The 25871-nt window shown below is 34.2% G+C and overlaps 1 protein-coding gene across 1 annotated transcript; it reads right to left on the reverse strand.

Moving 5' to 3' along the window:
* Positions 1–277: 277 nt before the first annotated feature.
* LOC129231676 (phospholipase A2-like) lies at positions 278–25625 on the reverse strand. Its single transcript, XM_054866038.1, has 4 exons — positions 25568–25625; positions 23169–23499; positions 3949–4058; positions 278–444 (listed from the first exon to the last, which is right to left on the reverse strand). The coding sequence occupies exons 1-4, from the start codon at positions 25623–25625 to the stop codon at positions 278–280; spliced, it is 666 nt and encodes a 221-aa protein (XP_054722013.1).
* Between the last annotated feature and the right edge of the window lie 246 nt (positions 25626–25871).

Below are 25871 nucleotides of genomic sequence, written 5' to 3' on the forward strand. Positions count from 1 at the left end.
TCGTTTATTGCTGGGAGTAATATAAAATTACTTTCTTCACAGACAGGCTTTTCTCTTCAACATGGATAGTTACTCACATATCTGGCCAATTCTCTATCACTTTTATAATTTATTCAATAATTTAAGTGTCTGCATAACCTATCATCGTTCATTGCTTGGGGAGCAGTATAAAATTACTTTCTTCACAGCCAGGCTTTTGTCTTTAACATGGATAGTTACTCACATATCTGGCCAATTCTCTATCACTTTTATAATTTATTCAATAATTTAAATGTCTCTATAACCTATCATCGTTCATTGCTTGGAGCAGTATAAAATTACTTTCTTCACAACCAGGCTTTTCTTGTGGACAGGGATAGTTACTGATGCATCTGGCAAATTCTCTATCACATTCACAGAGCTGAGTAGCACATTGTTGAGATAACCCGGATGTTGATGCCACACCTAAAATTAAGCATAATATAAGTATACATGAAATTTTATTTATATTTTACATTGTTTAAAACTCATGATGAAGGAAACATAAGTTAAAACACTAAGGATTTTTTGTTGAGTTTTAAAAGTCGTTTTTTTTAAAGGTGTTTGATTTAATGATTCAACATGCTGAAATAAAACTCTATAACTGATTTCATATGAAGACCTCGTTGTAAGGACAGTTCCACTTTTTGTCTCTTTTGTGTTTTACATAGAAATATAAGCAGAAATTTTTTAGCTTTCTTTCTAAACAAGAACGTGACACCTTAAGACAGGATTCTGTAAGATGTTAAACGAAAAAGAAGGAAAGAAAAACAAAACAGCATTCAGTACACAACATCTAGCATCCAGCCCCAGGCATTAGTTTGAATTTCGACGCTTTGAATTCAAATTATGTCTTTCGTAATCACGAATTACGGTAGGGCTCTACTTGTTGGGTTTCTTGTTTCTACAAGGGGCTCCTATGTTGTTGTTGTTGAGTGCCAGCTAGGCTGGCAATTTGGGATGCGCTGCTTCACTTTTCCAACTGTACCGTAATTTGGTGTGAAGTCCAACTTCTACAGTGCACACATGCCATAAGGACCCGTTTATAGGGTAGGCAACCATTCACAGCATAACAACACATTCACAGCATAACAACACATTCACACAAATAAAGGACAAGGATATGAGAGAGAAAGTACGTCCATGCCCGAGCCAGGAGTCAAACCCGAACCTTCCTGTCGCAGTCAGACTTCTCTGACCACTAGACAAGGCAGGCGGCAAAGGCTCCTGTGGCAATCATAATTACGAAAAACTTAATTTGAACTTAAGATGCCCAAATTCAAATTAATGCCAGGGGCTGGACGCTCGATGTTGTGCTCAGGATACTGTTTTTCTCAAATCCTCTTAAAAGAGGATTGTGTGAAGTCGAGAGGGTCGGGTATTAATAAAGTCGAATAGGCGCCACTACCTAGGAGGAACACCTGCGCGGGGAGGTCGGAGGACCTCAAAAGTGACCCGGAACGCAAACAAAAGAAGCTGTAAACTGGCTACATTGCAGCGGAAAGTGATAAAAAGCGTTGCCTATTTTTTATATTATTTTATAATTAAAGTGGTTTTGTAATAAGAATCGAATTGTTTTCTTATTAGAACTAAATATTATTTGAATGATTGATAAAAATCAAAATTTTAGTTGGAGAAGAGGCGCCCCGAACTTAAATTTTCGGGAGTTTCGAAATTCTCAATTTGCCGAATGGCACTCTAAATTTTTCCGATTGGAACTCCGAATTTCCCCAAAATGATGATAATTTTGCCGAATAGAACTCCAATTTTCCCGAGTCGGCAAGCAAAATTTGCGAATAAGGAGTGTTTTTGGGGAGGTCACAGTGACCTCCAATTGGAGTGTCCCAGATTTGGAGCAAGAACGGGGCGACTCCAATACGTAATAGTTAGTGACACATCGGCAATAAGTTGTTTTATTAAAATGTCAATGAAATTGATTTTTATCGGGTCAAATTGCAAAGGAAGATTAAGTACGAAGTCAAAATCTTAAAAAACGAGTTTTTAAAATGTCTTTTTTTTTTTTGTGATTCCTGAGAATTTTTAAAGCGTGGAGCTGGTTCCAGCTTGCACCGTGGTCTTCATATGTGAATTAAACTTATTGATATTCAAACAGACATAATGTGTAACCGTATGATTGTATCAACACTTTTCAATCCTTCACTTTGTCATCTTTCTTTCGCTAGTAAGAAAGATGATTTTAGGAAGAGTAAATATTTAAAAATTATTATCTCCCCTTTTACTAGTATTAATGAAACTAAAAAGAATTGTTTTGATTTTTGGGACAGCAATATTCTAAGAACGGAAAAATAGTTTAAAGGACTTTTTACATAATTTACTTGTTAAAATTTACTTTTATGTGGTGAACATTTAATTTCAAGGTACATTTATAAGTCAAGCTTCTAACTGGTGTAAAATAGAGCGAAATGTGAAATACAAATTGGAACAGAGCATCAAACACAGGGGAAAGAGTTATTTTTAGTGCTATGAATTGAAGCAATGTTGACATTTCCATCCAAATGCCATGCATATAAAGTTTCGCTGCTTTATCGCCGACATTTTCTCGGGATGGTTTTCTCGTTGGCCAAGGCTTTTCCCGCTTAAACTACAATTGCTCTTTCGCCAAAGCTGCCACAAACGTAAAATTATTCGAAACGAAAAAACACAGGATTTTTTTCCTTTTAGGAGATAAATTTACGATCGTTATTTTTCCTCGATATATTTATATTTAAATATGAGTTTTGAAGAGAATTGCAAATAAAGTTTTTTTTTTCCCGAAGAAAGCCCAAAAATGTCCTCCAAAATGGTGTTCTTTCCAATTATTTCAGCGTCAAGCAACCAAATGACATATAACTTCGCCATCCCCCCCCCCCCTTATGCATTAACAATAGTGGTTTCGATTTAACAAATAGCAAGTTTAAAATAACTTGATATTCTTCTCATTTGTTTTGTTTTTCTCTTAATTTTTTGTCAATGCTATTTTTCCTTTTATTTATCGATTGCTGTTTCTTTAATTTTAAATAATATTCGAAACCCTTAGTATTGGTCGAATATGACTTTCGATTTCTTTAAAGTATTGATAACCAATATTTAGACAGCAAGTTCTTCAGTTCAAGTGCGTGTATCATTTTTGTTTTTTTACTTTCTGTTTTTCAGTCTACTTTCCCACTACAAGTTATAATAATAATAAATGTTTGAAATGCATTTTAAAATTATGGCTGAAAAGAAGTCAAAAGTAAATTTAGTAATAAATTGAAATTAAAAAAAAGAAAAAAATCGGGATAGTATTGAGACGAGGAAATATGGGTCTATCCGTTGGTCTCAGCCCCCCCCCCCCCCATAGAGCATAGTCCGATTCGCACAAACAAATTTTTTATGTAAGTTCTTGCTCAACATTTCTTTATTTCTAATTTAATTTTTTGCTTTGAACAACTTGTCATTAAATTTTGACCAGCTAAAATAATAACAATTATAATAAAGATAATAACAATAATAATGACTAGTAAAAATGATTATTATTATAATATGAACCTGTGATATTTATTAATTCATAATTATAATTAGCAGTGACACAGTGAGAAACAAAATATTAACTACAGTGGGTTTTTCCTTCTTTTATTGTTTTTTTAAATTTTAATCAATTAATTAATTAACTAATTTAATTTTTTAATAAAAAACATTAAAGAAGCAATATTTTCCCCCAACGAACAACATTTAAAGTCGTGATTCCGTCTAGTTCTACTTTTAAAATGTATGCTCTCTCGTTGTATAGTGTCGAAATATACTCTCGTGATACAGGGGATGTTTAGTTGCACTTTTTGTACAACGCTGTGTGCTTTTTCACCTCCAAAAAAGAAAAAAAAAGGAAGAACTTGAGTAATAAGAGATGGAAAATAAAAAAAATATGAGGAAACAATATGCAAATGTACTTACGGCAGTGTGCAGCTCCAGGAATCATGCACTGCCATGTATAAGGAACAAAGTAAATTAGGACTGATGGACAATTAATGAAAGAATAACAATAGTCATGTTGCAAACAGCACCTAGAAAATAAATGAATTTTTAAAGCCATACTTTGAATATGTAAAATAGTTTCATAGCAAGATAATGATGCAAAAAATATTAACACAATAAAACATGTGAATAAAAGCTCTTTGTTACATTCATGTATTTTAAATCATTTGAAGGATGTTCAAAATATCAATAGGTGGAAATTAGTGCTTCAAGGTTAAAGCAGGAGTTAGTAACTGGAGGCAGCAAGTCTAATCATTATCTTAGGAAACGCTGAGGTAACGATCTCAAGTCACGTGAATCAACTACTACGAATAGGAGACACGTTTTGCTTGAATCGAATGAAGAAACCTGATTTCTTCCAATACTTTCCCTAAAAATTATGTCTCATGACTTGAGATCCTTGCTTCAAGACTTGAATGCTTCAATCTTCACCTTTTATTCCTTCTCAATGGTTAAGAGTAGTAGAAAACTGGGTATTCTACGGATGCAAAGTAATATATAATTAACTAACAAAAACTCGAATAATACTTAATCTCAAAGTGTTCCTGGACCGTACATTCCTGAGAAGCCTGCGAAAACTTCCCCCATAACTCGAACTATCAATAATTCGAAGGTTTTTGCCGGTCCCTTGGGACTTCGAGCTGTCGAGAGTTGAATGGTATATTTAAAGTCAACATTGCCAATCCAATTTACATATTCAATCTGATACATTATTCTGGAATTTTAATCTCAATCAAAAATCCATCTGCAAATTTGATTTAACACAACTGAATGCAGTTCAAAATAAAGAGAGAACGCTGACATTGGCAGTCCGAGTCCATAGGCAACCTCATTCGGAATGATCTTAAAACTTTTTTACACTGAGGATTCCCCCCCCCCCCGCCATTTTATAGCAAATATAGCTCAATCCATTTCCACAAATGAGACACTTTTACCCATAGATTTGCACTTGACTTCCAAAATGCCTTTTAATTGTAATATAATTCGAATATAATTAGGCATTATGTATCTCAATATGAAATATCAACTAACTAAAAAGTTTTATTTAAAAAATGAGAATTTGTGCGTGTTGCGGGTGTGACAGTACGGTCACTTTCAAAACTAGTATGTTGTGGCCATCACGAAACTTTCTTCTATATATATATATATTTTTTTTTCTTCTGATCCCTCCCCATGCTTGATGAGGAAGTAATATTCCCAACAAAAACAAAATTACACATTCAAAAACTTGACGACCATCCCAATGTCTGAATTATTGCAAAAGCAAAGCAAAGAGCGAAAATTGAAAGTTATTTTGAAAGCCTTGCTTGAATTAATTACAAATATTTTATTTGTTAACAAACATAAGATGGCAACAGTTAAAAACTTTAAATCATTGAGATAATATTTCCGATCATTTCCATACAATTAAAATCACGAGAAATACGCAGACGACAATCTATTACGATTTATCTTTCTTATTGTTGCATTAATAAAGCTATTTTTATTCGCAAAAAAAAAAAAAAAAAGGAAAATCAACACCTCTTGGAGCGATTGGCGTCAAAATTGAACCGAAGCCTGTTTACATATGGATTCACATATATTCCAAATTTCAACCAGAACGTAGCATTACTTCTTGAGATCGGGCACTCACAATGAAAAAAAAGAACGGGTTGATTGCGCTACCCCCTTTTTAGCTGTTGACACCAAAATAAAATCAGCTCTTATACCCACTAAGGGCTACTTGCCGATAAATTTTTCTTTCATTCCGTTCATTATTTCTTGAGATACAGCAGTCACAATTGAGGACAAAAAACGTTCTATAGCTCAACCCCCGTTTGAGTTATTGACACCAAAATTGAATCAGCACTTGTTCCTGTTAATGGCAACATATGGACCAAATTTTGTTTGATTCCGTCAGTTACTTCGTGAGGAATAGCAAGCACGCGCAACTCTAAAAACGTACCATTGCTCCATCCCTCTTGGAGGAATTCGCGCCAAAAACCAATGGGCACAAGTTCGCATAGCGGCACATATGTGTACCAAATTTCGTTCGATTTCATGCGGTAGTTTTTGCTGTAGAGCGGCCACAAAAAACTGGTCACACACAGACGTGACACACACACATACACACAGACAGACAGACATTTTCCAAAAATAGTCGAAATGGACTCAGTACACCTCAAAACGTTCGAATCCTTCGAAATTCGAAAATTTGCACGAATCCAATACTTTCTTCTATATATTAGATATAGAAGAAAGTAAAAAGAACAAATTTGGTTCCTTATATCCAAATACGGGAATACAAGGAACCATATCCTTATATCCCCGGAACCATATCTTTATATCTCAATCTGGTTCCTTACAACCATTATTGGCTCCTTATATTCAAATACATAAAAACTAAAAGCCAAACTTAAAATTGCAGTCATAAAGTGCAGATGCCTAAAAAATGGCGTATGGATTGAAGAATATACAACACACGATCCTATATATGTACTGTACACGTACAACTAAAAAATGCATAAATAACGATGGCATCCAAATAGAACACCTTAAAAGGCAAACAGGATATAGCTGCAAATATTAGACTGTCGCTTTGAAAACATTTCTCTAAAATGTCAAGAATTCAATGAAATTTCTTATTCAGAAAGCAGTACCGTAAACCGGAGTTACTTTAGACTGGCGGGGTAACTTTATAAAAACCTGTTTTTTATTTTTGAACCGTTCTGGAGGGCTTAATTTTACAACTGGCGACCCCCTGGTGGTCTCAGGGTTTCAGGAATCACTTTTCAGAGTGCGCTGACATCACCAATTGATTGAAACAGTAAAATGGTTTTGGCAATACTGATTTATGTGTTATCCGTGATATCAGCTGTTTTCAGTTTGTTGTCCTAACCTCTTCTGGTGCCACCAACTGAGCAACCTTTTGAATTCGGGTGAGTTATTTTCTGATTACACAACTATTTAAGATGATTTTGTCTTTTTATTATTTCTGTAACTCAATTCTATACGATTTACTATGAATTAAAACATAAAACAACACAAGTTGAAGGGGTAACTTTGATACATGGGGAATTCTGAACATGGCCATGGGGTTACACTGAGAATGCACTGTTTTCAGTTGACTTGAAGCCATAGATCAAAGACTGCTGTGAGTGCACCTTGGATAATTTTCACGATAAGAGAAAGATCTCATGTGCCTCATTTATTTTAAAAAGTTTGTGATTTCTGTGCCTTATTCTTAATTTCTTTTCGAGCGTTTATAATTTTTGAATCTATTCTTTTCAAGTTCTAGTTCAATTTCTATTTTATTCTAATCAAGTGAAGTTACCTTGATATTTTTTTATTGTCGAAATGAAGAAAAACATTACGATGGCTGTGGTTTTACATTTAAAAAACACGCTTGATGTGATTTCAAGCTTTTTTCAACTGATGTTTTTTAATAAAAGAAGTTTCCTATGAATTTCTCTCTTTTTAGTTTGATTCAAACCTGATTCATGCTAGATGAGCATGCTTAGAGTGGTAGGAACCACTCTACGTGACTTAAGAACCATTTTTCATTTAAAGCCAGCTTTTTAAACCCGAAAAAAGTGGAAAAATTGAATTTTGTTATTAAAAAAAACTCAGGCTATATTTTGGATGGGGTAACTTTATTACAAACCACCGTAACAGTCTTTTTAGATGGAGAAAACACGTTGTTACAAAGTAACCCCGGATGATGGGGTAACATTATAAAAAAAAATTGACCCCCCTCCCTCCCTATTCAATATATCGAAGAATTTCAAACGGCAATTTAAAGCTGAGATGTTAAGCTATCGTTTGATTCAAGAATTGTTGAAATATCTTGAAAAATGAGGGTGCTACAATACAAAATACCTATACAACAAAATAAATTTTCAGTCTCTATTTACTTTTCCTTGCATTGCTTGAACCCCAATACAACGGAAAAATACGGTGCGTTCAAGTTCGTTGTAACGGGATGTTACCGTATTAAGTTCAAAGCAGGGCTGCGGAGTCGGTAGAAAAATAGCCGACTCCGATTCCTGAATTTTTAAACGTTCGACTCAGACTCCAACGTCAAATCCGGCTTTTATTTATTAGTGTATTATATTTTATTTTTCCTATTCCTTCCCCCTTCATAAGAAGGAGTAAAAACCTCTGAACCGTGATTGAAATATTGCCAACTTAAGATGCATATAGCGTTAGAAATTCAATTTTAAAATCAAATTTTACAATAGTTACGATTTTAAAAGTAAGATTACTTAAAAACCAAATGTTTAAGAAATTGAAAAGGATTAGTTTGCTCCCTTTCAATGTTTGACAAATAAATGTTGATCAAATTGTGTGTTTGCAATTTTTGAAAGTTGTAACTTGGTTGACACGTGACATCCCAAGTTAATTTCAGAGTTTTAAAAAAATATAAATACGGCTTTTTGCGAATAGCTTTACTATATCTATATTTCTTCTTCGCTCAATATTTAGTATTAATTTTATTGGCTGTTTTTGAATCAACCTTTATCGGACAATTTTAAGATTAACTATAATTATTGGGTGGGGAAACCCAGAAATCATACACTTTTTATTTTATAATTTTTAGCGAGAACCAAGCTTGACTTGAAGACATAATCTTCGAATTAAAAAAAAAAAAAAAAAAAAGGGGATATATTTTAACTTTTAAAATGGCAGCACATAAAAAGAGAAAAATTAAAATTATATTATTACTTCTAGTCAATTGTACTTCTCCGTTTTTGGCAGTAAATTTGAGGCAGTGAGAAGCAAAGGAATGTAAGTGGCAAAATTAAAAATTTGGAAATAACCAGTACAAATGGTAGGTGAACCTCTCATCTGTCTTGGGGCAAGAGATAGTACTAATAGCCCTGGTAGGCAGGGACGTAACTAGAGAGGGGCAGACGGGGCTTGTGCCCCGGGCGCAAGATTTTAGGGGCGCTAAACTGACAAAGTAAATGCTCAAATTAATTTAAAAAAAAAAGAAATTATTAGAAGTAAAAAAAAAAAAAAAAAACTCAATGCGAGCGAGGCAGAAAGCTTGCATGGTTTAATGTGGATAAAGAGTGGTAAACAGTGGCGCTCACAAGGCAGGGGTCCAGGGGGTCCGGACCCCTCTCATAAGTCTTGCTTTTCCCCCGATTGATTAAGATTCTATATATTTTGTACGTGGATTAATTTCAAACAACGGTAACAATAATTTAAGATCTAATGGGAGAAAAAAATAAAATCATCATGCTAAAAGATTTTTAAAAATATTGTACACTTTTCCTATAACGAATTACCTATAAGGTATTATAAATGCTCTGTACTAACCATGTTTATAGTTTTGTAATTTCAGATTAAAATGGGATTCTATGATTTTGAATCCATTTTTTAATTATGAAAAAAGTAAGGCATAAATTATTTTGCTTTCCCGTTATTTATTTCGTTCTCGGGAATCGATAAAATCAAGTCGATATGTTTGATGGCGTATTGGAGTATGATGAGAGAATAAGGCTTTCGATTTGGACCCTCCCCTTGCAAAATTTCTGTGTGCGCCACTGGTGGTAAAGATAGACTGAAAAAGAGTGAGGAGGGCGCAGTAAACAGCATGAAAGTATTTTCTTAGAGTGACTAGTACCTGTTCTTTGGTTATATCTTATTTAAAGAACCTGCCTCTCGGAGGAGGAATATAGGAACAAAGCTATGCGAAGTACAAAACAGCGGAAATGCTCAAATGTCATTTTTCTACAATTAAACGTCATAAAGCTCTGCCAACATGATGTCTTCCTCTCATTTACAATGACGAGAGCTTGTCTACCCCACTGGCCTAAGGGAAAATCGTTACACTGTTTTATTGGCCTAGTTTAGTTTACAATTTTTCTCATTCTTGGTGAAAAATCTCGTACTATAATAATGGAGATTCAATTTAAAGTGCGAGAGACTGTCCATTTTTCTTTAGAAAATACTACGGTATTTAGAGATAAATTTAGCTAAAATGATAAATTTTAGACTTAGTTTCGACATGTTTTTGCCACCCACACAATATTTTAAATATGCTTAAATCATTTACTTCAATTAATGTGTTAGAAATCAACTATTTTTTACACCTCTCAAATTTTACTTTGGTACTTTTGATGCATATTTATATTTACAGTAGAAACTCGTTTATCTGGCTCCCTTTTATCCAGACTTCCGGCTTATCCGGATCAAATTTGTAGAGTTAAAAAATATATTCACTAAAAGGATAATTCCTAAATTGATTGCAGTAAGAACAAAACTATAAATGTGCCAAATATTCGCTTATTTTGATTAAATACACAACTGCTATAAGTCGTGCAATAAATTATAGGCATCTAATGAATTACGTGATGTATTTGGAGTGTCAGCCTGACACCACTGCAGCTGAACTATTAATGACCAAGTATTTGCGAATTAGAATCTTATGTAATTTTGCTGCGAAAGATCGTTTTTCGCTGCTAATAAAAGATTGCGAATTAATTACTGCTTATTATCCGTTCTATCCGGATTTCTGTTTATTCAAATTGCCTTCGGTCCAAGCTAGTCCAGATAAATAAGGTTGTACTTTAAATGGAAATAACCTGAAAAGAAACTTACTGTGTCTGAAAACATGTAATGTTAATATGTTTAAGATTTGTGTTTTTAAAAAGAGGTTAGTAGAAAGAGTTTTGATTTCAAGCACATTAGGTATCTGTTTTTCTAAAAAATGTTTTTCAGATGTATACTAAATACCAGAGTTGGGGAACGTGCGTCCTTTATAAAAATTAGCTTTTTTAATAATTAATTCTTACTATACAGATTGCGACAATTTAAAATGAACATAAAATTTTCAAGATAATATTTAAATAAGATAATCTATTCGATTAGAGCTATTGTAAGTTGTCGGATTATAGTTTATATACTAAGTAGTAGCAATATTCAATTAATTTCACGTGAGAAACAAAAACAAAGAGCCCACTAAATTTTTCATCGGAGTTGAAATTATTTCACACGTTTTTGCGACATATTGTTGAATACTGTTGTTTTCCTTACAAATTTCTTCATAGTAGTATAATATAAATACTTAAAAATAAATAATTGAAAACATTTCTGTTTTATTGTTTTCATTTGAAGTGGTAATTTTAAATTCGCATCTCAATACATTTATTAAAAAAGTAAAGTCAAAGAAATTCTGAAAAGATGCCTGTGGTGGGCCTGCGTCCAGGAGACCTCAGAGCACCTACAGTCTTAAAATTTTGTACAAAATTACTTCGTGCCCCAAGGATTTCAACCTGGGGTTGTTTACTTTAAATTTCTAATTAGTTTTTTTATTGTATTTTTTAAGCTAAAATTTCACATAAATTGCCTTTAAAGGGATGAACGATTTCTCACATCCCTTAATATTTCATGTTGTTCCAAAAAGATTTTTTCTGCATCAAATAAAGCTTGTAACAATTTTATCAATAAATTAAAACAGCAGGTATAAGGATTTCTATTTAAGCAAAAAGTCCTATTCCCAGTCCGGAGCTAAATAGCAAAATGTGGCAATGCTCAGGAGCCCCTTTAGCACCAGCACCTATAGTTGTGCAAGTTGGTTCAAGTTGGTTTGGAACGAGGGAAAATGCTGTTCAAAGCGATTTTTTTTTTTTTTTGAAAGATCATCTCATTTATGCATATTTCTATCAAATTATTTTTATATTTTCAGGTAGGAGTGGGATTATGTTCAAAAAATTATCTCCTCATTTAAACTCTATTTTCTATGGGTGGGAAAGGGGAATTTTCAATTTGTTCGAAACGGAACTCGTAACGTGTTTTTCAATCTGCTTCTTTCTGACAGATGATTTAAATCTTCGCGAATCAAATAAGGTTGCGAAGCATTCTTCGGGGGTTGGTATGCGTCAGCGAGCAGGGGGCAGAGTCACCTGATAAAAAAATAATGCAACAAGTTGTTAATTACTCCCTAGTAGAAATACAAAATAGTTTTCCTTGAAAAACTTCGTATGTGAAATAATAAATAAATCATTTAATTTTTTTACCCACTATCGAAATTTTACAAAATGCAATCCAGTGATAAAACTGCATAAAAACTTATAACTACATGAAAGTCGCATTTATAGTCTTATCAACACATGCGATCTCCTTATCACTGCCTAATTTAAATTTATATTTTAAAAATAATATGTTTTTTGATATTTATTTTTTATGGGATGTGGGGGGGGGGGGGGGCGCCGCAACGAGGTCTTGCCCCTGCTTGAAAATGACCTAGTTACGTCCCTGCTGGTAGGTGCTGCTGGACAGCATGATTTAGAAAAAACAATTCCATGAAAGTCTACCTTGAACGTTATCTTTAAACGCGTTTTACTCGAAACTTGAAAATGTCCACTTACACCCCTTTGCTTCTCACTGCCCCATTTGAACTTTCAAATAAAAGCGGAATATTATTACTTTGCCCCATACATGGGATAAACTGATCAAAATATTAAGTACTGAAATATTTCTTATACTTGATTATAATATTTTTAACCGACTTCAAAAAAGGAGGTTATGATTTCGGCTTGCGGCTTTTTATGTGTGTTTTCGCATTACTTCAAGAATAATGGACCGATTTGAAAAATTCTTTTTTTGTTTGGAATGGTATGCTTCCCAGATGGTCCCATGTTAATTTTGTCTGGATCTGTTGAGGGGTTTCGGAGAAATCTAAGAAACTTCAAATTTCACACGTTGTGGCTACGTAGACCAGCCTTCGTCACTGCGCGATACGTCACAGGAGGTCACGTGGTTTTGGCGTGAACGGCGCATTTTTTCGAAGGAGGTATCTTGTTTTGAACAATACATATATAATTCTCTCGCATCGGGGTTTGATTTTCACGGCACCACCTGCTAATTTTAATTTTGTCTTACTAATGTATTTCTTACTCATGTAGCGAATCAGTAAATTAAATGCATTTTGCTACGAAAATAGTTGAATTAATTAATTTATTATATTTTAATAAATAACTTCATTTAGTCATCAATGTCTTTTCTTTTTTTTTTTAATATTTCAGTTTTGAAATATATTTAGTGATAAATTCAAGGGGAATTTAAGACAAAAATCCTTCCGTCGCTCCCTCCGAAGATTAAATTTATGTTCCTTAATAAATATATCGTAACTGGCGTCCGATTTCTGAAGTTTGACTAGTATTCCAGATTTAATATTTCATGACGCGGTCAGGTTAATTTACAGTTAGAGTAATATTAGTTTACAGACTTAGTTGGAATTTTTTTATGTATTATGCTCCCCGATTACTAGAAGACGCCTGTACAGATTAGGAAAATTCTTTTTCTGTTTGAAATGGTATACTTCTCCCTGTCGTCTAATGGTCTTCAAGTCCGGGTATAAGGGATCCTGGAGAAATCGAGGGAGAGGATAGATTTAAAGACTAATTTCGCGTTAGTTGAATTAGTGTTCAACTCAGGTGGGTTGTCAGTTACGTTATGTAGTAGTTTATAGAAGGCCCCGACTTCAAAAGGTTATAAAAAATTAAGATATCGTATACAATTAGTTAGGTATTAAAATAATTCATCGTATAGTAATTAAAATCAGTGTTTATTTTATAACTGGGTGTTTAGTTTAGTTGATTTTTGTACTGGAATTATAAAATAAATTTCATACTCGCGCTTTGTTGTTTGTAAACTCATAGCGTCTCACTTAAAGAAACGATTTTTATGGGTTTTTTTTTTGTTTTGTTTTGTTTAATGCATAGAAGGGATCTAACTTAAGACCCAAACCATTGCTTCACCATATTTGTTGAACACATTGTTCTAGTGTGGTATTGATCAATAACGGGGCCTAGTAAAGAGAAATGTGATTTTTTTCACGAGTTACGTGACACGTATTATTGTGAAATATAAAATAGTTAGGAAAATCATTGACATTTAAATGGCTCTATTAAGAATTTTTCTTTTTTTAACCGATTTCAAAAAGGACGTTCTCAATTCGTCAGAATCTTTTTATGTACGTCCCCTTTAAACTCAAACACGCATAGACCAATTTGGAAAATTCTTTTTTTTTCTCTCTCGTTTGAAAAGATATATACTTCCCAGGTGATCCCATGGTCATCAAATCAGTATCTGAAGCTGGAATCCTTGAAAAATCAAGAAAACTCTTCAAATTCTGTGGGCAAAGTCAAAGCGATTTAGGTTGTCTTTTAGTGACTTGTGAATCGTTTTCGGAAAGCATACTTTAATAAAGTTAAACTGATGATGAAGACAATTTTCTTTGTAAATAATTGCTCATTTGAAAAAGCATTTCTTCACAGTCTTCGGAAGTCTCTGAGACGCTGTGCTCTTTTTCTTTCTTTATTTTGTTCATCTTAGCTGTTTTCAGACTCCTGTGCTTTCTCACTCGAGATGTACGTAAAGAGTGAACCACATACTCTACCCTACGTACTTATTTTATATTTACACCACTAAAAAGCAAAAAATAAATTATTTTCAAATAAAAAAAGAACCGACTTCGAAAAACAAAAAGGAACTGAAAAGTAAAAAATAATGGATCATACTTACTACGATTTTTTACCCAAACGTATAAATCAAATTTATTTTACAATTCCTGTACAAAAATCAACTAAACTAAACACCCAATTATAAATTAAACACTGATTTTTATTACCGTACGATGAATTATTTTAATACCTAACTATTTATATACGATCTCTTAATTTTTAATAACCTTTTGAAGTCGAGGCCTCCTAACGTAACTGAGTAGGTTTAGATTTAAAGACCAATTTCGCGTTTAGTTAAATTAGTTTTCAACTCACGTGGGTTGTCAGTTACGTTAGGTAGTAGTTTATAGAAAAAATCATTTCTGAAGACTTTCTGTTATTTTTCCTTATTGTACAATGCAATTGTATTATTAACGAGCAGGATTTTCAGCCAATCAATAGCAACCAGATTGTTCATTCCATTCCTTGATATTTATTTTTCGACTTCTTTTTTTTTTTTTCAAATTAGTTTTCATAAATATTATAAATGTTTCTTGAATGGTTTCTTTCACATGCTCTGATTTAGGTTTTCACGTAGGATAACGGTTGGCAAAGGAAATTTTCTTATGTTTCAAATAGAGTATTCCGCCAGTAATTGACCACAAGGCATTATTAATTAACCACTCGAGCACAGAAATGTTGTGAGGCATGTTGTTTGGGGTACAACGGGATAATGCACAATACCTCAAACATTTCCCATTTAAAGTAAGTCCTGTACTTAAATTTTCCATTAAACGAAACTGAAAACAATTACAATTAACCAAATGCAAACTATCCCACTGTGCCTCTTCTCCTCTAAAGCAGTTTTTGTTAAAGTCTAAATTGTCTGCTGGGCACTCGGTCTAGTATAGCTTTTGGTTTAAGTGAACTGGTAGATTTATTTTGATACTGTTGAGTTGGGAGAAGATTTTTTTTAAATTATCTCTCGGTGGAAGAGCAGAAAAATAGGTAAACTGTTCATCAGTTAGAAATAATACCAAATTTCAATTTTTTTAATTTTGATTTTACCTTTTTTTAAATTCGAAAAAAAAAGAAAAGGCGAGAGGAAAAAAATGTGGAATAATCAATTTATTTCATGGGGATGCAAGATTTCTTTCCCCAGTGACTCGCCATTGTAAGCGATAACTGTATTTAGCATTCTGTTGCTGTATCATTATTTCGATTCGCGCGGAGTTTTTAGCGAGACTGATGTATATATATATAAATTGTAGTACTTTAATAAAGTACTTAATTTCAATGAATAAAAGTAAGTTTCACCCTAAAGTTAAAAAAAAAAATCATAAAAACCAGAAAAATAAACATCCCCCCCTCCATATGAACCCAGATGATCAAATCCAGATCTAGGCGGAAAACCTCAAGCGTGGGACATCTAAATTTTGGTCATAAAATCGCTCTTTTCTACACGTTGACGAGAAATTTTACATTTCCCCCTCCCCTTTTATCTAAGCTTGATAGTTTAACATGTGTCACTTGACGCAACTTTTATTTTCGAGGTACACCGTGCAACGCTGGACAACGCAGTTAGTCTACATATACGTATGAAAATGGCTGTGTGCATGTGTTCCTTTTATAAATCTGAAGTTTACGTCGGATCTTTGCCAAATTTGACACAAAGGTTCTTCGATGCTCAGTTATTCACATAAGGGGATTTTTGCTGGAAAATCCATGAGACGGAATGTTTACGCCTATTAATAACAATAACAGAATTTTTGGAATTAAAGAAAAAACCCAAAGAGGTCTAAATTTAAGTTTTGAGTCATAAAATTGCTCTTTTCTACACGTTGACTGCAAATTATACACTATTTTTGCCTTTTATTTAAGCCTAATTGTTGAACATGCGTCACTTGGCACAGCTTACATTTTCGAGGTAGACCGTACAACGCCGTGGTAGTTGTAAAATAAAGAAACCCGGGGGGGGGGGGGGTATTGCCGAAAAATCTAAATTGATGCAATGTAATGGATATGTTCTTTGTAAGTTGTCTGTGCAAACACATTACAGTTTGTACTAAAAATTGTTTGGTTTGCAATATATATATTTTTTTGATAACTTAAACATATTTAAGATAATCTATTTACTTTTGAGCACTGAAAGTTGTGAATAACACGTTAAGGAAATTTGCAGGATGTGGGTAGAATAAATATCTGACTAGCAAAATGTTAATGGTCTAAAATTTGAAATGGATCAAAATCCAGAATTGATGAAATCCTTAGGATTCTGGACTTGGTACTGCATATTAAATGGAAGCTTGAACATGCATTGCTTAGAGTCAGTAGCTGTTAAACATTGATACAGATTGTGACGTCATATTTTGCCGCTTTGAGCAATAGCACGTGACCTAGACGTAGGTATATGACGTCATGATCAATAAATGGCTTTTATCGAGACATCCAAACATATAACTTTACACGCGTTAGAGGGTTTCGTTCACCATTAAAATTCCTATGAAAAAATAAAATAAAAATCTAATGCGTCGACAGTGTCTAAGAAAAACATGGAAAAGCGCAAACGTGTTTATCTTCACTAGTTGAATGCTTCACTGGATGCAAAATCAAAAATTTTATTTGTGAATATGAAGTTATACAGAGCTGAGCTACGTTTAAGTTCCTGCTAACTAAAACAAAAACAGCTTTTGGTGATTTTAAAATCAAATATCACTAGTAATGAACGCAAGTAAAATCTAAATCGTGAAAAAAGTGCTGCAAGTAGTAGCTGTTTCAGCGTTATAGTGGAGTCCTTTCACCGATGCAGGAGGTGATCAGGGCAGGGTGTCGAGATGGGAAGTCACAGGAGGTTACTGTGACCTCCCGAAAATTTCCTTATTCGGCAAAATTATCATTATTCGGCAAAAGTTGGAGTTAAATTCGGCAAAACTATCTTCATTTGGCAAAATTTGGCGTTCCATTCAGCAAGTTCAGACTTAACGCTCTGCGAAAAGTTTAAGTTCGTGGCGCCCAGCGCTCAGTACTCAACAGCCTAGTCGTGAATGCATGTGACATGAAATAGAACAAGACCGGTATTTATCCGAAAAGAGCCGGTTTAAAAGTCAAAAAAAAAAAAAAAAAAACACGTTACAGTAACGAGGGCACTACAATTTTATTAAAGCAAAATAATGGTTTAAAGTTTTCGACCGCCAACAGCCACTCCGATGATCTGAAAACAACGCATCATGTTAAGGTGTCATGAAAAGAGGACCTAAGCACGAGCATTACATTTCTTACAAACGTTTAGAATTAAAACCCTTTTGTAAGTCTAAAGAAGTAATGGGCTCTTTTATCAGAAAGTATTTAAAAAAAAAAAAGTAAATCATTGTTTACAGTAGTCGAGGCGAAAGGCGAAATTAGAATGAGAGTTGGAAAAGTGCCCTGCTATTATGCATAACAAGAGACGATTTAAGGAAACGCAGAGAAAGAGTAGGGAAGAGAAGCTTTTTACAACCTTACAATCAGCGTAAAAAGATCAAGAATCAAAAATTGAAGAAAATCTTGTTCTAAAAAGACGAGGGTGTCTGTTTTATTACCTATTACCCTTCTATTGTGCCCGAAATAAGGACGGGGATAGAGCATTTCAAGAATTTCCCGAAACCATCTTAGTGAGCTTTAGTTGGGGTTAGGGGGAAGTGAAGTAGTTTCAGAACATTTCTAGAATTTTTCGAAACCGATTTAATAAGTTTTAGTTTTCAGTTTTTATAGCACAATGAGAGTGCGCTACGGGGGGAGGGGGAGGATGAAATAACAAATCACAATAAGGAACTGGAAGATGGAAAAATTCTTAGACGATGTTGTTATCAATCGAGCATCTTCTGTTGATTTCTTAAAGTGAGTGGTGAGTCAACCAGTTCTTTTTGAAAATTAGCAGGTTTAACTGTGCAGTTTTCAAAGCCCCAGATACGAAACACTCAAAACAATACGGAATAGAAAGTGATATTAAGAGTATTTGAAATTGAAGATATTCCAAAAATTATCGTTAAAAGACGATAATATTTTAAAAGAAATATCTTACCCTTCTCTCTGGTCAAAATAAGCTAACCAGTGTCTTCTGAGAATTCCCTTAAGTAAGCTCCACTTTCTACCTTTTAAACAGACAAACAAAAGAAATCGTAAATAAACTTCATCGAAACTCACAGAAGAATCACGGTAGGAAGTGTGTCATCGACCTTGGCCTTCACCGGAGGTGTGTAATGTGAAGGCCGACGTTGTGCCGCCAAACGTCCTTGCCCTTTTCTAAAAAGAGGCCAGGGGGATGCACAGGGGGCGTCATAGCTGGCCTCTACTGACAGCTCGCCGACCTCACCTCACTTTTCTGCAGTTTTTGAGGACAGCGAACCCCTTTCTTCAGATAGCCCAAAGGCTTTTTCAGATGCTTTCAGACGCAACTGACCCGTCACGAGACCTTGAATAACAAGATCTGGAAATTGGGCGAAATAACAGAGAAAGGTGGGGCACATTTTCCAATTCATGGCAATTTAATGTAGTCAACACAAGAGATTTTTTTTTTTTAATTAACTATCCGATGGATCCGATTTTATGCAATTTTGATTCAACAAAGAAAAAATGTGTGATTACTTTTTAAATGTGAAATTCTCCGAACAATTTAAAAGAACTTAAGTTTATTTTAAGTCTAACAATTTATTTATTTATTTAGAAGCTATACAGCTTCACATACATAGGGAACTGCGTGCCATGCGCCTTGCCTCCGGACACATGAAGAAAAGATTTACTATAGTGCAGCTCTGGTTAGTTGAGCTGTGACCTTGACTAAGTTTACCTCTTTTAGGGGAGCTTAGTGAACAATAGACGAGTTATTGGGGCCGTGGTAGCCCGATCGGTAGAGTGTCGGATTCGGGGCCGGAGGGTCCTGGGTTCGAACCTCGATGGTCGAAGACCCACCGTCGTCATTAAAGGGGACTGGGCGACGTTAAATATGCTCGTGGTCTCAATGTCCTCCAAGTGAAACAATACCTCTGGGGGTGCTAGCACCAGGTAGCTATTAGCTCCTGGGCTAGTTCTAAATTCTCATTAACTGTTCGATCCGGTGATGGTGCTGCCATCTATCGGTATATAAATTAATGGAGGCAAGGCACTTAGTATGCAGTCCTCGACATAAATACAGTTGTAGTCAGTTGTGACTCGGAATAGGAATAGACGAGTTATTGGCTCGGATTTCAGTTGGAATGTTTTTGAAAAGCTACTAAGAAAGTTTCTCAACTCAACTTAGCGGCAATTACCCTCCCTATTTTCCGAAACAGAGGTAAACATTGTCAGAGTCGGAGCTCAACTTCTCAGAGCCTCGCAATACACAAGAGAAGGAAATGACACCCAGGGCACCAGCGAGAATCGAACCCACGAACTCCGGCTTAGAAGACGAAGCTTCTACCACAGAGCCACGGAGGCCCCATCTAACAATTTAAAGTGTCATTAAATTATGCCATTTACAGATAATATTCATTTTTTGATTATTTGGAAAAAAATATTGTAAAACAATATGAAAAAGCAATAACAAAATTCTAAATTTAACGTATCTACTTCAAAAAATGTATCTGCTTTTGATTCGTAAAACTATCTATAGTTCTCAGAATTCGAACTAACTGCGTGCGTGTGCAAGAACCTGGCTCCTCGTTCCCGTCTTACCATTATTTACACACACACACACACACACACATATATATATATATATATATATATATATATATATATATATATATATATATAATATAACATAAAAAGAAGGCAAAGAGAAAGGTCTGCTCTGATGCACCACGTGTTTGTGGGAAAGGGTAAGTCACATACATTTGATTCATTAAAGCGACGAATTCAATTAACCACTGATTCAATAGACCCGTGCTCCACTGAATAACAAAAGAGTTTTAACAAAATGGCCTCATCTCAATTTACATTAAATTTTGTTTATTCATGGCTCACTTCACTGTAGTTTACTAATATAAACAATTTGCTAATTATTCTAGAAAGCCAAATTTATGTAGTTGAAGGATTAAAAAAGAAAAGTGTCGCTGTACACCGTGTTTTTTTGTTTTTTGATGTGTTGTTTAACCTCTAAAGTATTACAATGTACCGACAACCCGTTTACCCCACCCCGAGACTGTAGTTGCCCGGTTTTCCCACCCAGAGACTGCAGTTGCCAGGTTATCCCATCCAGAGACTACAGTCCATAACAAGGACGAAACTGCAGTCTCTGGATAACCGGACTGTCGGCATACTGCATTTAGTTCTGCTTTAGCCCTGGCGTAGGGACGGTAACTTACTGCTCTAACGTACTGTTTAGTTTAGATGCTTCATTTGTTTAGTCACTTCCGTCTAACAATTCTGCGGAGAAAAGTAAGTAAGATTACATAGCACGCGTAAATGAAACAGTGGAGAATAACTTGCCGAAACGAGTGTAATCTTTAGCAATATTAAAAGGAAATAAAAACACAATGGAAACATTGTTTTCAACTGTAAGGGTGAAAGAGTCTCGAGCAAGTTATAGATAGAATGGCTTAGGGGTTGAGCTCCCACCACCAATAGTCGCTCCCGCCAGTGACGTGATAGCAGGAGAGGCGCAATTTTGCCAAATTCATTTCTAAAAAATGTTATAAATTTAAATAATTTTTTTTCGTACAAAACTAGTCAGAATAGAGCTACAAGAGAGAAAGCCACAATCCAATGGCTCGGGGGAAAAGAAATTAGCAGAACCAGAGAACGGCGCGATTTCTGGGTCTGCTTAATACTTCTTCCAAGCAATGGCCTATCTGGGAGGGTGATCCTCTTTTTTTTAGGGAATGGGGTGGCGCTATATATATATATATATATATATATATATATATATATATATATATATATATATATATATATATATATATATATATATATATATATATATATATATATATATACTCTTTAAAAGAGAAGAAAACTTTTCCCACAAACATTACCAAAGACTTTCTAAAACTGCGTTTTCTTCAAACAGTTAAGCCAAACATCGTCGAAGTTTGGTTAACAGTTTTTTACCTTCAATTTCGAAAGGTTTCCGGAGAGGACCTTGAATTTCTAATTCCCATATCATCACCTAAAATCGCCTAAAACTGTTTTTCGAACTATTATTTAGCAAAATTTCTGGGGGAGAACCCGTAGCCCCGTTTTCCTAAAATGATCGAAGGTAATCTATAAATGCAATTTTAGAGTTTCATTTCAAAAAATTTCCGGGGGACGGCCTACGAACCTCTTCTTCCTCAACCCCTATCTTTATAAAAGATCGTCTAATACTGCTTTTCTATAATTACAATTTAGGAAATGTTCCGAAAGAGAAACCCCCGGATCCCTTAATTCTAATATTTTACTTGCGATTAGGATCATCCCGCTTACTTAGATGTAGTTCTAGGAAAATAACTCACTTCTCTCTCCTAAACTAAAAGCTAAATCCACTCTCTATCTCTCTATGTATAGTAGTACGTAGTACACATGTGTTTGAAAAGATGAAGGGACAGTCAAGCTCCCCCCCCCCCCGGCCCCCCTCCACACCAGAGAGTTTTACTCTCGTGACGGCTCTGGAATAGGACTCTAAGTTTTACTTTTAATACTCAGTTTTCTAATTCCTAACGAATCTTTGTAGTGTCTTAATTTTTACTTTACATTTTTTTTCTTTTAGCAAGTGAGTAAATTGTTTTTTTTTTTTTTTTTTTTTTTTTTCCACATATTCTTTTAATATTTGTGAACAAATTTTTGAAAATCAATGACCTTTTGAAAAACAAAACAAAAAAAACCATTCTTGCAAACAGAACGGAAAAATGTACCCTTTCTCTTGTTTATGATTGAAGATTATTTATGTTTCATAATGAATTGCTAATGTTATTTATTTTATGTTATTTGTTTTATTGAACTACAATGAAATCCTTAAAGGCGCCATCCCTAACGGTCGCCAGAGTACGCCACTGCGACCTCTTAATATTTTAATGCATATTTATCATTATATATTACCCTTATATAATTGTTACTTTTCGTATAGATTTCAATATAATATATAAAAACATATAAAATTGTAATAATTAGGTATTGCCCAATTTGGCTTGGTTGTGGTAATATGCAAGTATTAAAATATTTGATTACTTCAATTATAGTATAAGTCAGGGGAGACGTACCAAAAAGTTCGTACTCAGTGTCCTCAAACGTCATAGTTGGACCTTACTTTCTGCTTTTTTCTTATGACTTTCAATGGCATAAGCAAACTGTTTACGGTTAAATAAATAAATAAATAAACTAACAACCGTTTTACTACTAGTATTTAGATTAATTTACTGTTTTATATACTTAAACATGAGTTATTATTCTTATTAGGGATTTTTAAGCCATTCTCAGATTATCAGTGACTGAAAGAGATACAACTGATTTGGTCAAAATTTTCCAATTTCAAGAAATGTTCAGTCATTAAGGCTCAAAATGCCTTTTAAAAGAAAAAAAAATAAATATATATTTTAAAAAATGGTATGTAACATTCAATGTACAACAAGTTACGTATCTTTCATCTCTCTCTCCTAATTAATGCATGTCTATTACATGAACTTATTGTATTGTAAAAAGGTTCATCAAGAGACGAATTAATGCATCTTGTTACTTAACGATCAAGTTCATATAGTAACTTAAAAGTCAACTTACTGATCAATGTCATCAACCGGCTGACCAGAGCCCTTGTATCCACAGTAACATCCATATCCACGGTAACTCAAAGGATTACATCCTGACGTGCACTTTAGCATTCTTGCCATTTGCATTACATGTCGTTTAGTTCTTCGCGTCCTTTTAATAGGAACTTCTGTCTTGTTTGAATGTTTGTATTGACTAATGAGAGTTATGTAATAGATTGGAACATTGGTTACAATTGCATAGTATGCACTTTGGGTATCACTGTGTCTCAAATTAGAAAGCTCTTTTTGCTCCATGTCATAGTCTTGTTGGTTTGTGTCTTCTGAAGTGATGGAGCTGACACCTGTGGAAGAAAAATATGAAATTATTCATTGAAAAAATTCTTTGCCGATCAAGACATCGTGTTAAAAAAAAAAAAAAAAAACAATGTTGGTAAGCAAATGACATAAGTAGTGGCATAGCCAAGAGGAGGAGGGGGGAATAAGGAGTCATACCTCCCTCCCCCAATGAGAGAACAAAATTTTATGTATGAACATACATGCAAGGGCCTAAAATTGCGCATTTCGGCCATTAACTTTGACTTCGGAGCATCCGCCCTCAAGAAAAATTTCTCGCTGGACATGAGTAATGTGTTTTGAAATCAAAGCAGTTTAAATACGTTATCAAACATACATAACATCTAATGAGAAGGAAATTAGGCATCATTAAAAACTATTTTAAAACTTTTAAAAATAAAAAAAAGTCTCTTTGTTGCATTATTGTCTTCAAATTTGGCCAATCGTCAGCAATATTTACCGAATGGGGGACTTGCAGAAGGTCATTGTGATCTCTGTGAGCGGGATACCCCTGACTGTACGCAATGGGGTTATTCCCCATCATTCAGTGTTACATACGGGATATTTCACAGTCAAATTCGTTTTTTTTTTTACTGTAAAAACACAAATAAGAGTTTAAAATAATTGAAAATTTCGTTGTTTGCATTTTTACAGTGGGAAAAAAAAATTGCTGTGAAATGTTTTGTACGTCAAACCGAATATTGTGGAATGCCTGCATATGTATTAAATATGGATTTTCCCTTCAAGCAAACTTGTTCGAAAAGCTACTTTGAAAATGATAATGTACGTTGAAAGAAACCTGCGAGAAACATTTTAATTTTTGGAACTCCACCCTTTTTTCCGAATGAAGTTTTAAGAATCCATTTGGAAAAGACTGGTTTTGCATCCGTAATATAATCTTGATAAACACACAGCAAAAAATATTTTCCAAAACATCGGTCATATGAATTATAATTTTATTTTCAGAGGATTTTGTAGTAACTGTAACACTAAAATGAGAATAATAATAACAAAACATTCTATGAGGTCTACTAAATAAAAATATTTTTCATTCAGAAGCGAAAGTATGAAATATCATTTTTGGCATACTTCGTTCTTTGAATTTGTTTTCATGAGATGCACCTCAAAGCATAACCCATAGAGCTTATATGAACTGGCGTGCGTGTTCCTTTATCCGCACGGAAAAAAGCTGGCTGTCAACATGAGGAGAAAGTGGTGGTCAAATAATAGAGGGGAAATTTCAAGTACGCGTTTGACTTAGTTTGTGCGCTTGGCCGATAGCAAGAGGGTTACGCTCGCCAAACAGTAGTGATCAGGTCAAAATCACTTTCGTATTCACAGCCAAAAACAAAACCCCTTAATCGTGCGCTATATTTTTATTGTTACTTTGTGGGACAACCCTGTTCAATTCGGAACTTAATATGCAGCACATGTAATATCTAAAATTTGTGCTAAAGTGATGTCTATATTTTGCTTTCTGTGTTCAGCTCACGCGTGTAACATACTTAACTATAATGATTGTTCTCTACTATAACTAAATATTCACGGAATTAGACGCCGGTAACTAAATGGTACGAATAAAAAAACTAACATTCAAAATATATATTTTTTTTTCAAAATTGAATTGTAGTTTTTTGTTTCTTCATCTAATATTCTTATACAGTCAGTTTTAAAACAATGCCGACACAAAGATTTGTTACACAACTCTGAAAAATTATTAAGTAAAAGCACTAGGAAGCATTTTCATAAACCCTACTATTCGTACTCCTTCTCATATTTTAACTTTGTTGTTTTTTTAATGGTTATTATGAGAATATTGTACTGCTTACTGTAATACACAATATCAACACGAAAATTACATTTGCGTGAGACAACCCCCTTCAATATGTACCCTACATTCAGGTCAATCAGACATCCCTTCAACAAAGCAGAAAATCAGTTTTTTTTTAAAATTAATATATCATGCAATTTTTTTTTTAATGCATTATTGGACTATTTTCTCAATCATCTCTCCCCTCTCCACCCACAACCATCCACCAACTTTCACCCTCTACAATTATCATCCCATCCCCTTACAAATTGAAATTCCACTTGAAATAGTGGGAGCCACCAGGATGATATCCTTCACAACCATCTTCTGTCTATATCCAAAATCTATTATTATAATTATTATACATCATCATCTAGCACCATCACGCACTTCCGTCCTCCATTCTCACTCGCTATCGGAAATCATTTCCTCCATTATTTGTATTCCTTCTGAATTTTATTCCTTCATGCACTTTTTACATTCATTAGAATACATAAAGTAGAAAAACTGTTATACAATAACACAAATTACAATAAGTAATAATCTCCTATGTGTATATTACATTTCATC

Source organism: Uloborus diversus, chromosome 10, assembly GCF_026930045.1.
Source record: "Uloborus diversus isolate 005 chromosome 10, Udiv.v.3.1, whole genome shotgun sequence".
Lineage (NCBI taxonomy): Eukaryota > Metazoa > Arthropoda > Arachnida > Araneae > Uloboridae > Uloborus > Uloborus diversus.